The sequence below is a fragment of the Macrotis lagotis genome, chromosome 4 (genome assembly GCF_037893015.1).
Source record: "Macrotis lagotis isolate mMagLag1 chromosome 4, bilby.v1.9.chrom.fasta, whole genome shotgun sequence".
Lineage (NCBI taxonomy): Eukaryota > Metazoa > Chordata > Mammalia > Peramelemorphia > Peramelidae > Macrotis > Macrotis lagotis.
In genome coordinates, this window is record NC_133661.1 from 40,898,430 (window position 1) to 40,914,075 (window position 15,646).

A 15,646-nucleotide genomic window follows, 5' to 3' on the forward strand; every position below is an offset into this window, starting at 1 on the left:
GGGCAGATCACTTAACTTCTGTGTGCCTCCATTTCTTTAACTGAAAAATGGGAATAAAAACAACACCTAACCCTCAAGGTTGTCATGAGGATCAAATGAAATATTTGCAAATGCTTACTTTGGTGTCTGACATAGAGTAGGTGCTCACTAAATGACCATTCCTTTCCTTCTCTGCACCTTTTAGACTAAAACTTAGAGAATGACCTCAGAGTCTGATCTCAGGGTCCCTTTTCTCTCTGCGGGGGAAGGTTCTGCTGATACCCCTCAGCTGTGAATCAGCCTTCCTAGTGTCTCATTTCCTCCCTGGGAATGACATCTGGCTCTGAGGCACCTGCAATCTTGACTGTGTCTTTGGTGGTGGTGGTGATTGTGGGAGCGGTGGTGGTGGTGGTGGTGGTGGTGGTGGTGGTGGTGGTGGTGGTGGTGGTGGTGGTGCTTCACCAGGGCCTTAGGCTTGCCCATATTCAATCGTCCTTCCTAATTGACCGAGATAGAACCGAAACAGAGACAGAGGTCCAGTCACTGGAACATGGATATAAGAAGCCCTGAGGCTGCTATACTACTTTGTATTCCAAGGTGGCCACTGGCTTGGGCTGTGGTTCTCTGTCCCAAGGAACAGGCAGAGAGAGGAGAGGGCTCTCCCCTCCCGGCTCTCCCACTCCCTCTCTCTCCTCCCTGTCCCTTCCCATTCCCCCCCTCCTTCCCTTTCCCTCTTCCTCTCCCCGTCCCCCCCCTTCTCTCCTCTCCTCTCTGGTCCCCCCCTCCCCTTTCCTCCCCTCCCCCTCCTGTCTCCTCTCCTCCAGGAATCAGGTGCGATTTCCAGCCCCTTTTGCTCCCCACTGTCTGCTCCCCCGGGTTCCTCCAGCACTGCCCCCCCGGATGTCTGTGCCACTGAAACAACGGCTGGGGCGACGGCCGCCTCCTTCTGCCCCCCAAATCTCGGGCCCCAGCTGTGCTCGGGGCCTCTGCGGCAGCTGGGGGGTTGGCAGGGAGCGAGGCTGGCCCGGGTGGCACGGCTGGCTAGACAAGGGCTCGGCCTCAGTCAGGGCCGCTTCTGGGCTGGGCCAGGCCGGGCTGGCCGGGCCCGCCTCCAGGCGGGGCCGGGCTGGGAGCCTGTTGGGGGGCATTGTGCGGCGGGCCGGCTTGGCAATGCCATTGGCTCGGGGCCGGATAATAGTGGCTGACTGCCTTTGAAGGCGCAGTGTGAGCCCCCAGAGACACTGGCTTTGAAGCCAAGAGCCCATTGAAGGGGAGAAAGGCCCCGAGCGCGGATTAGCGGGCCGGCGGCGGTGCGGGCCAGCGGGGGGCTGATGGACTGCGCAGCCTTTGTGCCAGTGAAAGGGGGGAGAAGGGCCCCCTCGGCCGCCGCTGCCCCAAGGGGGTGCGGCCGGGCCCCCTCCCCAGCTCCTCCCGCGGGCCGCTGGGCCCCCCGCCTTTCTTCCCCGCCCCTCGGGGAGCCACGTCCACAGTCCTCCTGGAATGCGGCTTAATTAAAGGAAGCGGACCCGAGCCTCCGGGCCCTGTGGCCCCGCTCCTCCCGGGCCCTCCAGCTGCAGCCTCCCCCCGCCTCAGACTGGGGAGGGGCCCCCGGCACTGTGCCCCTGGGCCCGGGGGACAAGTTAGCTCGCCTCTACAAGTGCCAGGGCCTGGGTTCAAGCGTGGCCGGGGAGGGAAGTTGGTGTGACTTGGCAACTAGCTCAATAGATGGCTTTCTATTGGGAGCCGACTCCCGATGGCGGAAAGAAGACCAGGGCATCGCAGGGCGATGCCAGGGCATGGGGGCGATGCCAGGCCAAGCCGGTGGACTGGGTCTGAGGGAGGGGGATGCGGTGCTAAATCCCCAGCCTCACTTTCTCCTCCAGTCACCGGGGTCTGGTGGCCAGGTATGAATCTGGACCCCTGGAGATGGCCCCGGATGTGGGGCAAGTATCTGCCCTTGGATTCGAACTTCGGTCCTCCCGAATCCAAGACCAGAGCTCTATGCTTTGCCCCACCTAGCCGCCCAGTAGCTGGGGTGCAATACTAGGGAGCCGCAAAGGAAGGGTTTCAGAAACAAAGGTGAATAGATCCAGGCCAGTTTACACAATAACTGTAACACTAATGACGAATGACTTTTAGTTTTGTTTTTTTTTAGGTTTTTGCTAGGCAGTGGGGTTAAGTGGCTTGCCCAAGGCCGCACAGCTAGGTCGTTATTAAGCGTCTGAGGCCAAATTTGAACTCAGGCCCTCCTGACTCCAGGGCGGGTGCTCCATCCACTGCACCACCTAGCCGCCCCGACGAATGACTTTTAAAAGACAAGAATCATGCCAATGTTCTTCTCTCACAATATGATCAGTATGGGGGCGGCTAGGTGGTGCAGTGGATAGAACACGGGCCCTAGAGTCAGGACCTGAGTTCAAATCCGACCTCAGACGCTTAATAATTAAACCACTTAACCCCCATTGCCTTGCAAAAACTAAAAACAAAAAAAAAGTACCATTGCATATAGTTGGAAAAGCAAATGAAATATAAAATACAAAATATTTTAAAAATAATGATTGGTAAAAACTACCATTGCATGATGTTGGAAAAACAAATAAAATATAAAATAAAAAATAAAATATTAAATAATGAGGGGTGGCTAGGTGGCACAGTGGATAAAGCACCAGCCCTGGAGTCAGGAGTACCTGGGTTCAAATCTGGTCTCAGACACTTAATAATTACCTAGCTGTGTGGCCTTGGGCAAGCTACTTTAACCCCATTTGCCTTGCAAAAAAAAACCCTAAAAAAAAAGATTAGTAAAAACTACCATTGCATGTAGTTGGAAAAACAAATAAATAGGAATCTTATCAATGACCAACTATGATTCCAGAGGATCCACAATGAAGAATTCTATGCATCTCCTGAGAGAAAAGTGATGAGTCCTGCAGATGGAGAAATATATTGGACTTGGATCATACAGGAATTCTTTTTTCTCCATTGTGCATATTTGTTTCAAGAGTTTGTTTTCTCCCACTCCCTCTACAATCTCTCTGAACCTCAAGACTGTAAGACCCTAAGTTTCAAATGATTTCCATTTGCTTCCTCCATGGATTAAATCAGTTTTATGACATAACATAGGGATAAAAGTTATCTCCTGAGGTCTGTTGTGAGGGAAACACTTTCTAAATAGTAAAGTGTTCAGAAAATGTGAACTATTAATGGATTTATAAGAAATAATACAAGCAGTTAGAGGGAATATTTGATAAGAGGACAGGACCTGAAATAAGAATGACATGGGTTCAAATTTGATCTCAGCCCCTTAGTAGCTGTGTTACCCTGCACAAGTCATTCAACTGTGTTTACCTCAATCTCTCATCTAAAAAATGAGCTGGAGAAGGAAATGACAAATCACTCACTGTACTTTGCCAAGAAAATTTCAACTGAGGCCATGAAGAATCAGACATGAGTGAAACCACTCAACAACAACTATAGGAAGAAATAATACATGTAAAGCACTTTACAAACCTTAAAAATACTATATAAATACTATTATTAATTATTGTAGACCAACCCTTTTATTTTATCGATGAGAAAACTGAGGCCCAGGTAATTAAATGGTTTGTCCCTAAGTTCCAGGGCCAATTCTTTTTGTACAGCACATTTTGCATCTTTAATAGGTAATTCAAAAATAACCATTGTAGATGTAGGGGGGCAATGAATGTCAAATGTTGTATATTCTATCAAGTACAGTCAACATGTGGTTTTGCTGGATTGTCACTGTTTTCTCTTAAGATCTTTTTTAGAAGAGGTGCTTTGTTGAGGAAAGCTATTTTTGGAAAGGAATGTGATGTGACAACAAAAAGGCATCAATAAAAATGAGATTGAAAATTTTAAAACAATAATGGGAAGGGGAAGCCCTCATTGGGGACCCAAAGGGCTCAGTCAGGTTCTCTTATCACACATGGGTTCTGATCACAAAAGGAGTAAAGAAGTTTCTTGAAAGGGTTGGTGAAGAATTAGAGGGTTCTGTTGCAGGGATGGGTAAAGATGGAGAGGGGGTGGCAGAGAATTAGAGAAAGGGTCTTATGCTTATTATGCTTAGTGGGAAGGAATTATTAGCATCACAGATGAATGGGAAGAGGAAAGGAATGTGAAAATCAATGCAGCTGCAGTGACACCCCCCCCCCCCCGGGGTGACTCTTGACTATTTGGGTGCTCTTGGTTTAGACAAATATGAAGGCAGAGGGAGCTTGTTTCCATTTGCATTTTTGATAAGCACATATTGAAACTGAACTTGTTATGAGAGCAGGCTCCAAAAGGAAGAAAACATTACAAATATAGATAGACGTATATAGATAACAAAATTACATATTAAAGAAGGCAACTTGCAAAAATTGAGGATACTATTTGACCCTACTTTAAACTCCAGTTTACATTTGCCACTGTCAGGTCCCTGCCTCTTTAAAATAGTTGTTTGCTCTGTTTGTAGTGACAAATAATTGGAACTTGAGGGGATACCTGCCTATCAATTGGGGAATGGTTGAACACACTGTGGTGTATGTAGGTGATGGAACACTATTGTTCTATAACAATAGGGATTTCACAAAAGCTTGGAAAGACTAGCATGAATTGATGCTAAGTAAGATTGATCGGAACCAGAAGACCATTGTACACCCTAACAGCAACATGGGATGATGATCGAACTTGATGGGCTCACTCATTCCATCGGTGCAACAATCAGGGACAATTTAGGGGTACTTATGATGGGCAATACCATCTGTAGAGAAGGAACCATGGAGTTTAGAGGAAGATCAAATGTAATTATCCTCAATTTTTAAAAATTGTCTTCTGTAATATGTAGTTTTGTCATCTATCATGTTTCCTTTCTTCCTTTTGGATCTGATTTTATTCTCATGAGTTCAATTTTGAGTTATGCTCATCATGGCTGCAAACGTAGAGATTATTGTTGCCTTCTGTTGTAAAATTGAAAACCTTGAAAAAAACTGATGGGTAGAAACTACCAGTGAGTGTGATTGAAAAACAAACCAAATATTTATATAGTTTTCAAAGTTAAAAGTTGCTTTTCTACCACTGGTATGGGTGCGGAGAGGGTTCCTGGTTTCAGGAAAGAACCCTAACCCTGTTTGAATAGCAGCACGGCCCATGTCTTCTGGTCTGACCCGCTTTCCTGCCCCCTCTGAGGCAAACTGACCGAATGCTCCCGTTGGCCAGCTGGATCCCATCAGAGAGCAACATCACCGTGGGCAATGCTCTTGGCTACTGCTTTATTGCATTGGCTAGGGGGCTACAGACGCCCGCAGCTTCAGCCGCGGCCGGGGGCTCAAGTTTGGGAAGGACGGCCGGGCCCGGGCTGAGGGCTGACAGGAGGCCCGGGGCCGACCCTGCTCGGATGCCGGCGGATTCGGTCCGAGGCGCTCGGGGCTCGCTTCCCGCGCTGGGGTTCACGGCGGCCCGGCCCCGAGCCGGGGGGCGACCCGGGCAGCTCGGCCCGGCCCAGGCGGCGGCGCCTCTCGGAACCCGGCTCGGCCACGGGTCCCCGGGCAGGGCCCCCGAGCCCCGACCCGACTCGCGGCCCGTCCGCCCGCCGGAAGGCGCGGGGCTCCGAGCGCGGCCACGCGGCGCCGCCGGGGCCGGGGGCCGCCTCTCCTGGCTCCGGCCGGAGGCGGCGGCCCCGCGGGGGCTGCACCTCGCCTTCACCGGAGGGAGGGAAGGGCTCCTCGGGGAGGCGCTGGCCGAGCGGGCGCGGGCGCGGGGAGGCCTCGGCCCGCCTGCGACGCGCGAGGGCCGGGCGGGGGAGGGGCGCCCTCCGGAGGCCCGGGCGCCTGCGCGTGGTGGGGCACCCGGGCCTCCGCGGTCCTAGGGGCGCCTGCGCGGGGCGGGCGGGGTCGGGCCTCCGGGCCCCAGGGGCGCCTGCGCGGGGCGGGGCCGGGCCTAGGGGCGCCTGCGCGGGGCGGGCGGGGTCGGGCCTCCGCGGTCCTAGGGGCGCCTGCGCGGGGCGGGCGGGGCCGGACCTCCGGGCCCCAGGGGCGCCTGCGCGGGGCGGGGCCGGGCCTAGGGGCGCCTGCGCGGGGCGGGGCCGGGCCCCAGGGGCGCCTGCGCGGGGCGGGGCCGGGCCCCAGGGGCGCCTGCGCGGGGCGGGGCCGGGCCTAGGGGCGCCTGCGCGGGGCGGGGCCGGGCCCCAGGGGCGCCTGCGCGGGGCGGGGCCGGGCCCCAGGGGCGCCTGCGCGGGGCGGGGCCGGGCCTAGGGGCGCCTGCGCGGGCGCGGGCGCTGCGGCGCGGCGCGGCTGCAGAAGTGCTTGGTGACGCGGCGGCGGCACTGCTCGCAGCGCACGGCGCAGCACCAGTGGAACTTGCAGTTGCAGCTGCTGACGGTCTCGGCGCGCCGCCGCTCCACCGCCAGCCCGCAGTCCCCGCAGAGGCGGCGGCAGCTGCGGCGCTCCCAGCGGCCCAGCGCGCGGCCCCGCCGCAGGCACTCGCGGCCCTCCGTGCCCGGCAGCCCCAGCGTCTTGTTCTCCAGGCAGTAGTCGGGCGAGTCCTCCAGGTGCACCAGCTCGCGCGTGGAGATGGCGCGGAAGGTGTCGGCGATGGCGCCGCGGCCCGCCGCGCTGTTGCCCGCGCCCTGCAGCAGCTCCACCTTGAGCGCCGCGTGGTACTTCTCCTTCAGGTGCGCGCCCACCTCGCGGAACTCGGGCAGCTGCAGCCAGCACGTCTGCGTGGTGCAGCTGCCCGACACGCCGTGGCACTTGCAGGTGCGCTTCATGGTGGCCTTCACCGCCTGCGGGGGGATGCGGGGGGATGCGGGGGGATGCGGGCTCAGCCCCGGCCCGGCCCCGGCCCGGCCCCGCCCGCCCCGCCCCCACCGCGCGCCTCACCTTGCGGCCCGCCTCGTTGTTGTGCAGGTTCATGGCCGCCCGGGCGTCCTGCCCCGTCTCCAGGGCATCCACGAACTGCTTGGAGATGGCCTCCCCGAAGCCCACGTTGTCGCTGCAGCCGCCCCACAGCCAGCCCTGGCCGCCTGGGAGGGCACACGGGAAGGCGGGGCCCTGAAGCCTCGGCCTCTCCTCCGGTCATTTGTGTCCAACATCCATCCGATCATCCGTCTATCATCCATCCATCGCCTATCTATCCACCCATCCATACATCCATCATCTATCCATCCATCCATTCATCCCTCTATCACCTGTCTCTCTAACCATCCATTCATCTATCTATCCATCCATCCATCATCTATTCTGGCCGTCATCTATCCACCCATCCATACATACATCATCTATCCATCCATCCATCCCTCTGTCATCTGTCTCTCTAACCATCCATTCATCTATCCATCCATCCATTCATCTATCCATCATCTATCCATCCATCCATCCCCCTATCACCTGTCTCTCTAACCATCCATCCATCCATTATCTATTCTGTCCATCATCTATCCACCCTTCCATACATCCATCATCTATCCATCCATCCATTCATTTAGCTATCCACCCATCCATCTATCCATCATCCATCCATCCATTCATTTATCAATCCACCCATCCACTCATCTAGCTATCCATCCATCCATTTATCGATCCACCTATCCGTCTTCTATCTCTATCCATCCATCCATATATCCATCATCTATCCATCCATCCCTCTATCATCTATCCATCCATCCATTGATCCACCCATCCATCTATCCATCTTCTATCTCTATCCATCCATCCATCCATCCATATATCCATCATCTATCCATCCATCCCTCTATCATCTATCCATCCTTCCATTCATCTATCTATCTATCCATCTATCCATCCATCCATCCATCCAGCACCAGTGGAACTCCTGCTACCTTTCTATCTATCTGTTTATTTATTTATTTAGCTTTTGCAAGGCAATAGGCTTAAGTGACTTGTCCAAGAAATCATATTGTATTTGCTTCCTTTGTATTCTTTAAAAATTTAAATTTAAATTCTTATCATTTTAGGAAGGAAGAGAAGAGGGGAAGGAGAAAATTTGTAGCTCAAAATTTTGTTTATAAAGAATGTTAAAACTTGTTCCTGGGGTGGCTAGGTGGCGCAGTAGATAGAGCACCAGCCCTAGAATCAGGAGTACCAGAGTTCAAATCTGGTCTCAGACACTTAGTAGCCTTTGGCAAGCCACTTAACCCCATTGCCTTGCAAAAACTAAAAACAAAAAAAAAAGTTGTTCCTACATGTAACTAGAAATAATAAAATGCTATTAAGAAATTTCTGTGGTTCAGCTAAATGTTCTTTCTTACCATTTCTTACTCCTGATACTTCATTTTCCTACTTCTATGATTCTGCACAGGCCATTTTACAGGCCTGGAATGCCCTCCCTCCTCTATTCTTAGAAACTGTAGTTTCCTTCCAAGTTCATTTTAAATATCGCTTACATCTTGATTCCCCAGGTGCTACTGTTTTCTTCCCAAATTATTGTTTATTTATGTATTTATTTGTATGTCTGGCATCTATACAGAAGGGGGAGTTCAGGAGCTAGACCTTCAAATCAAGAAGACATCATTTCAAGTCCTGACTCTGACACAGGCTAGTTGTGTGACCCTGGACAAATCCCTTAATCTCATAGTGATTTAGGCATAAGTCGCAGGTAAGATGCCAACCTGCATTGATAGAAAGAATTTCCTAATCAGGGACTTCAAATGACACCACAGGTCCAGTTCCTAGGCTTATTTTAATATGTCCATCTATATATGAATCATGAGTATGACCCAAATGGACCAGGGATCTTTTAAAAGAAGGAAATTTTATTTTTGTCATTGTAGCCCCAAAGATTGGCACAGTGACTGGCATATAGTGAAAACTTAATGTTTTTAGATTCAGTGATTAGTTGATCTCAGCTTGTAGAAAACCAGGTAGATCCCTTGAGTTTCTGGGAAATTTGTGTACCTGGGGTTTCTGGGATACCTATCTAGCAAAGTGGCTAATATTTGACCTGGAGTCAGAAAGACCTGGGTCCAAATCCAGTTTGGCACACATACTAACTGTGCAAATCACTGGATCAGTTTCCTCATTTGTAAAATGGAGATAAAAAGCACCTACCTCTTGGGATTGCTGTGAGAATCAAATAATATTTGTAAAACTCTCTGCAAACCTTCAAGCTAGCTATTAGTATTATGTCCTTTAAAGTCAGTATTCTCAGTGAAGAACTACTTACAACCATTGACCTTTGTGTTTCTGAATCAGGGGTATGGGTTGAAAGAGGGAATTGGATTTCACTTGTGTAACCAGGAGGACCACCCTTCATGTTGAATATCTAAAATGTATTGGGGACCAGCTAGGTGGTGCAGTTGATAGAGCACTGGCCTTGGGAGTCAGGAGGATCTGAGTTCAAATTTGGCTTCAGACACCTTAATAATTACCTAGAGTCACTTAACCTCATGGCTTTAAATAAAATTTAAAAAAAGAAAGTGGGGTGTCAGGTTAAGTCAGATCTATGCAGGGTAGGGCCAGGGAGAGGAGCAAGGAAGTAGAAGGAAAAGGCTGAGGAGAGAATGTGGTAGGGAACTTTGTGGGGTAGGGAATGTAAGAGTCTGAGGGGGAGACAGGAATTAGCATTTGGTGATTTATAGAACAGGATTTAGGGTTGTAGGGATTGGTGTTGTGAGGATGGGCTTGGGGAGGATGAGAAAATGATTGACCTGAAGGAGCAGAAATCTAGGGGACGTGCTCCCAGGATGAGGATGAGGGGAATCAGGAAAAAGAAGGGGAGAATGGCCCCAGGAAGAGAAAAGCAAGGGAAAGGACAGGAGTGTTGATGGATGAAACATTGAAAAAAAATAGTCTTCAAGCTCAGGAGAGAAGGGAGGATTTGCTTCAAAAATTTGCTTCAGTTGTCGTTTCCTGATGAGAATAATTTGGGGAGAAAAGGTACATTCTGGGCTTTTTGCAACCCCATCTAGGTTCTTATCTCTTCTGAGTCTGGTTCTATGGGAAGGTCTGGGTTCAGCCTCGTCTATCTCTTGGGAAGTGATTTCATTGACTCAGCCCTTTCCCCTTAGTGAAAAGGTCCAGACCCTCTGCCTGATGCCACAGAGTGTCTTGCTCCCTTCATATTTTTATTTCTGCCCCTGACTCCCACGCCCACCGACCCTCCATACTGGGTACTTACCCAACTGTCCATTTCGGGAATCATCACATCCACAGTTGTCAAAATCCCCAAGGCTGCAGTTGCGAGTCAAGGTGTACATGACGCCGGCAGAGCTGATAGCATGCACAAAAGCTGTCTCTCGATTGGCTGTCAGGAATCAGAATGAGGACATCTCGAGGGGGGTGTAGGTAGCCTCCCATTCAATGTCCATGCCAACCTCAGAGGATATCTAACTGAACCCATACAGGAAAGCAGGAATCCTCACTACACAGGTGATCAACCAGGTTCTGTTTGGACATCTTCCAACCTCAGAGAAGTAGCCCAGCCCATTTTCAATAGCTTCAATTGTGCTGAGCTAAAGGTAGAATCTCTGCAAATCTGAGGTCAAGAAAAATATGTCTGATCTCTCTTGCCTATGGTAATCAACCAATCAATATTAAGGGCCTAATAGGTGCTGAGTGCTTCAGATACTTGAAGATAGCTAACATATCCTTTCTAAGAATACTTTGTCTTGAATGGAAGCCTGGTTACTCAGGTAGAATCTTCTCTACGTTAAACATTTCCAAGTTCGTCAACTAATTGTTGATAGTTCTGATATATATATATATATATATATATATATATATATATATATATATATATATATATATATATATATATAATATATATGAGTGTGTAGGTACATAAATATACTATCACACATATATAAGTACATATGTGCATTTATGTTAGAATAGTATAACACATCCAACCTTACAGTTTATCATTTCCCTCCCCATCTGTTCTATGCTCCATTTTCCAAGCTCTCCTTTCATTCCCTCTGTCCCTTGCACAACTTGTCTGTCTTTGCTTTCCTCTGATGCTCTGCCAGTTGTGTCTTCTGGGAACTCAAGAAAAGGTCCCTAGGTGAAATAGGGCCTGAAAATGGGTCTGGGCCAGGACAGAGCCTGAAGGAAATTGAAAAGGATGAGACTGAGGATCCTGCTGTAGAAATCTGAGACAAATTGTCTCCAGAATAGCTACAGCCAGAGGGAACCAAAGCTCTTCAAGTATGAAAATCCCCAGCTGGACTGCAGGCTCTTTGAGAAGTGATATGAATGGATGCATGTATGTTTGTCCGTGTATGTTAGCGTGCATATATTACTTGGAAGTAGCATGCCTCCTGGATTCAATCCAAGAAATATTAAACACCTAATGAGCAAGGTACTGGAAAAACAAAAAGTAACCCCACATATCAACCAGCTCCTCCTCTGATAATAGAGGTCTGTGGGGGCAGACAGTGGGACAGAATAAAGATGAAGCAGCATTAGAAATCAAGGTCCACAGGGCAGAAGCTGTTCAGGCAGAGGAGAAAGCAATCTTTCCGGGTAGACAAGATTTCAAAGAAGGAGCCGAATGGAGAATTGAGGCCAGGTCCAGAGAATGTCCTGAAGGGGAGCATTCATATGTTCAGGGCTGTGCCAGGATATGGGGCTCTAACCTGTGGCCAAAGGGTCCCAGGAGCTGCGGCTGAGGCTTTCCTTACCACTGCGTAGCCCGCCATGACTGGACAGCTGGAGCGCTCTCTCGGGGCAGTTCCATCGGTCCCAGGCAAATTGGTATTTGCATTCTTCAATGCCACTTTGGGCACCAGCGGCCACACTACTGGAGTAGATCAGATAGGCCTGCAGGGACAGAGTCAGCATGCACAATCACCCAGGTCTGTCAGTCAATCAGCATTAAGTACCTACTAGGTTCTAGATGCTGTTTTAAGCATTGAAGAGAGACACAAGGAAAGGCTACAGATAGCCTCTGCTCTCAAAGAACTCATAGTTGGAATGGAGACAATATGCAAACGGCTATGTTCACATCTGAGATTGTTCCCATGCAGGTCAAATCTAACTCTCCTCCCCAAGCCACCAGCATCACCTAACACTTGAATATCTGGCTGCCAACCTCATCATTATTGGAACATGCCTGCCCTCAGAATGGGCAGGTAGTACAAGAAGATCAGGCCAGCTGACCCTGGGGGGGGGGGGGGGTAGAAAGGCAGCAGCTGTGGTTAATAGCCCTGAGTCTCTCTAAAATCCTGGAGCTGTCCACAGCCTATATATGTATATACATATATGTATATACATATATAACCCAGAAGACACAGAGCTCTCACTGCTCCTGTTCAAAACTAATATTAGATTTATTTCTGAAAATCCATAAGATATTAAAAAAAGAAAAGAGAATATGACAGGATCTCACAATAGGGCAGCCCCCTTTTACCTTCTCATTACCTTCCACTTATCATATATAAACATTTGTATTCATTTTCCCTGATTGACTGTAAGTCTTTGAAGGCAGAGAGTATTTCATTTCTGACTGGCACAGGGCAGATGCTTAATAAATCCTTGTTGATTTGGTTAATGCCTGATTTTAGATGTAGCTTCCTTAGAGGAGTCATGAGCTGGGGTCATTCCATCCAGTTGCTTGAGAACACCAACAGAATTGGTTGTGATAAATCTATGTCATGAGCTCAGTAATAGCCTTGAAAACAGCTTTTAACCTCTGAGGGTGTTCCCTAGTGGGATACCCCAAGGGTTTGTCCACTTACCTATAGTGTCAGGCTTAGGAGTTTCCAGATTTTAATAGCCTAAAAGCCCTATTCCTTCATAGTCTAGTGGGAAGAGTACTGACTTGGGGGTTTGAGGATGGATCCCAGTTTTGCACTCTCCTATGAATATGATCTTGAACAAATCATTTAACTTCTCTGGGGCTCAGTTTCCTTATTTATAAAATGAGATGATCTCTAAGAGCTCCTCTAGATCTGATTCTGTGTGAGGAAGGGAGGGAGGAGCATCTTGGCCTGGAAGTCGAGGCAGTAACCTGAAAGTTGAGACTCCATATTGACTTCCCAATTTGCCATTCTGTCTTTGGCCACTCATCCTGTCTGTGTTTTAGCTTCTCCATCTGTAAAATGAACTTTCCTAGTCACTCCCCCATCCTCTAATACACAGTTAAGTATCATAGGCACTATTATTCTAATTTTGATTATGTCTTCCCATTCTAAAGAGCAGGGTACCTCCCTCAGCATCAACTTTGCTTTTTATGTGGAGACCTCTGATAGCAGTTTTGGCCCACTGAGTCATTAGTCTCCAGAGATGTGGCCAATATGATGAAAACTACAGAGGCCATAGCCAGACCAACATCAATCTTACTGGATTATCATGTCATTAATAATGCTACAAATTATAGCAGTCCCGGACCATCAACCAACATATGATGATGATGATGATGATGATGATGTTGTCCTTTATTCTTGAAGACCATGATGCCAGGGTAGGTGATGTCATGACAAGCAAATGAATTAGATTTGAGTGAAGGGGGTGCTGTGCTAATTTACCAGTCTCACTTCTCCTCCAAGGCCATCTGGATCCAGTACCCAGATAAGAATCAGGATGACTGGAGATGACCTTGGAAGTGAGGCAATCAGAGTTAAGTGACTTGCCCAAGGTCACAGTGTAAAGTTATCTGAGGTTGGTTTAGAACTCCCATCCTCCTGACTCCAAGACCAGTTCTCTATCCACTCTATCCACAGTAATGAATATTTGCTGAGAACCCATTCATTCTGTGTGTAGATGCTGAGAGGGACTAACATAGGTAGGACACAGTAGAAAGTTGGTCTACCGTTCATGTGCTATTCAGAGATAGGCAACAGTTTATAAAAGGCATAACTGAAGGTTTCAGTTGAAAGTTAAAAATTCTTCAATAGTGTGGTATGTTAGATCCCCTGCTCTCAAAAAGGGTAATCTTCCCTTATTCTGTCTTGGTAATCTGGAATATTGATTTAGTTGAAGGAAGTAGAGGTGTTTACCCTAGAGAAAAGACTCAAGGGGGCTTCTTATTGCATGTGATATGATAGAATATAAGTAGCTAAAGGCCAGGGACTATTGGATTTTTGCCCCACCTCCTGAACTGAAGGATCTTATGAACAAGTAGTGCTGATGTGGTTACAGATTATTATGATATGAAACAGAGTACAAGATCACAAAAAAGGTTTAGACTAAGTTCAGAGGGAAGGTAATAGTGAGAAAGATCCCTTCTCATTGACTGGGGTTCAGAGAAGGCTTCCTGTAGAAAGTGGTATTTGAGATGGATCTAAAAGGAGAAGAGGTGGGGAAGGCATTGTAGGCAGAAGGATTGTGTGAACAAAGACATGGGAAGTGGGAAAATGTATGAGGTTGTCCTGACCCCTTTGAGAAAAGGTGATAGATGATTAATATGCTATCAAGAAGTGACCAAAGAATAAAGGGAGGAGACTCCAAAGGTGGAACTCAAAAGTTTCTCTTACCTTTGGACCAGTCATCAGGAAATTATTGACTGACCTAGAATAGACAGAGATCAGAATATGAAAAGATGAATCAACTGTCCCCTACCCCAAGTGGCTGCTCCTTTTCCATCTGTTCCATCTCACTATCCTCCTCCCCACTCTACCTTCACATTCAGTTCTAACAAGCACTTTGGATACCTGCTTGATTCATTTTTCTCCCTTCTCTCATTGGTCATTCCCACTTTCAGCTGAATCCCCTGACCTGATCATCTTAGATCATTCTTTATCTCCCAACTACCAGTTCCTTTCAGCTCAGTGTGCAAGGTTCCATCTATTAATTATCAATCAAAAAGTATTTATTAAGTTCCTATTATGTGCTGACTACTGTGCTAGGTACTGGGGATATAAATGCAAAGAATGAAATATCTTCCATTAAAAAAAGCACAAGACCTTCAGTAATCTCAAGATGTTCCCTGTCAAAAAAGTTCATTAAAAAAAAACCCAGGGGTGGCTAGGTGCCTCAGTGGATAGAGCACCGGCCTTGGAGTCAGGAGTACCTGAGTTCAAATCAGGCCTCAGACACTTAATAATTACCTAGCCGTGTGGCCTTGGGCAAGCCACTTAACCCCATTGCCTTGCAAAAAAAAAAAACAACTAAAAAAAAACCCAATCACATATACAATATGACTGCAAATCATGGATGCTGTGACCTTAGAAGAATCCAAATTATTTATGACCCAGAGGGCAATTACCTTGAATTACCTGCATGCTGCAATTGATATAAAAGACAATATATGAATGGAAAAGGAGGTGAATGGGCAATGTAAGAGGGAACAATAACATGTTGCATTGGTATCCATGAAATTTTTTTGAGCATTTTATTTTATTTTACATTTATTTTTTAATTACATATAAAAACAATTTTAGCATTCTTCTTTTTTCAAATGTTGAGTCCCAAATTCACTCATTTTCTTCCCTCCCCCTCTAACTGAGAAGGCAAGCAATTTGGCAAAGTTTCAACATGTATAGTCATTCAAAACACATTTCCCAGTAAAGCATTCTGTGAAAGAAAGCATAGACCAAAAAACAAAAGAAAAATAAAGTAAAGGAAAAAATATGTTTCAATCTGCATTCAGATTCCATCAGTTCTTTCTCTGGAGATGGTTAGCATTTTTCATCATAAGTCCTTCAGAATTGTCTTGGATCATTGTATTTCTGAGAATAGCTAGGTTCATCACAGTTGATCATCATAACAATATT

The 15,646-nt window shown here is 48.0% G+C and overlaps 1 protein-coding gene across 1 annotated transcript; it reads right to left on the reverse strand.

Annotated features, from left to right (window-relative positions):
• Positions 1–6,223: 6,223 nt before the first annotated feature.
• WNT8B (Wnt family member 8B) lies at positions 6,224–15,154 on the reverse strand. Its single transcript, XM_074236169.1, has 6 exons — positions 15,149–15,154; positions 14,408–14,488; positions 11,615–11,753; positions 10,111–10,236; positions 6,855–6,997; positions 6,224–6,757 (listed from the first exon to the last, which is right to left on the reverse strand). Exons 1-6 carry the CDS (start codon positions 15,152–15,154, stop codon positions 6,224–6,226), a joined length of 1,029 nt encoding a protein of 342 aa, XP_074092270.1.
• Positions 15,155–15,646: the final 492 nt, after the last annotated feature.

Excerpts from the sequence above, each read along its gene's own strand:
- WNT8B (XM_074236169.1), bottom strand. Across the intron at positions 11,754-14,407 it reads TCCTGATGACTGGTCCAAAG|GCCTATCTGATCTACTCCAG; the intron begins GTAAGAGAAACT and ends CTGTCCCTGCAG. Across the intron at positions 6,998-10,110 it reads TTCCCGAAATGGACAGTTGG|GCGGCCAGGGCTGGCTGTGG; the intron begins GTAAGTACCCAG and ends GTGCCCTCCCAG.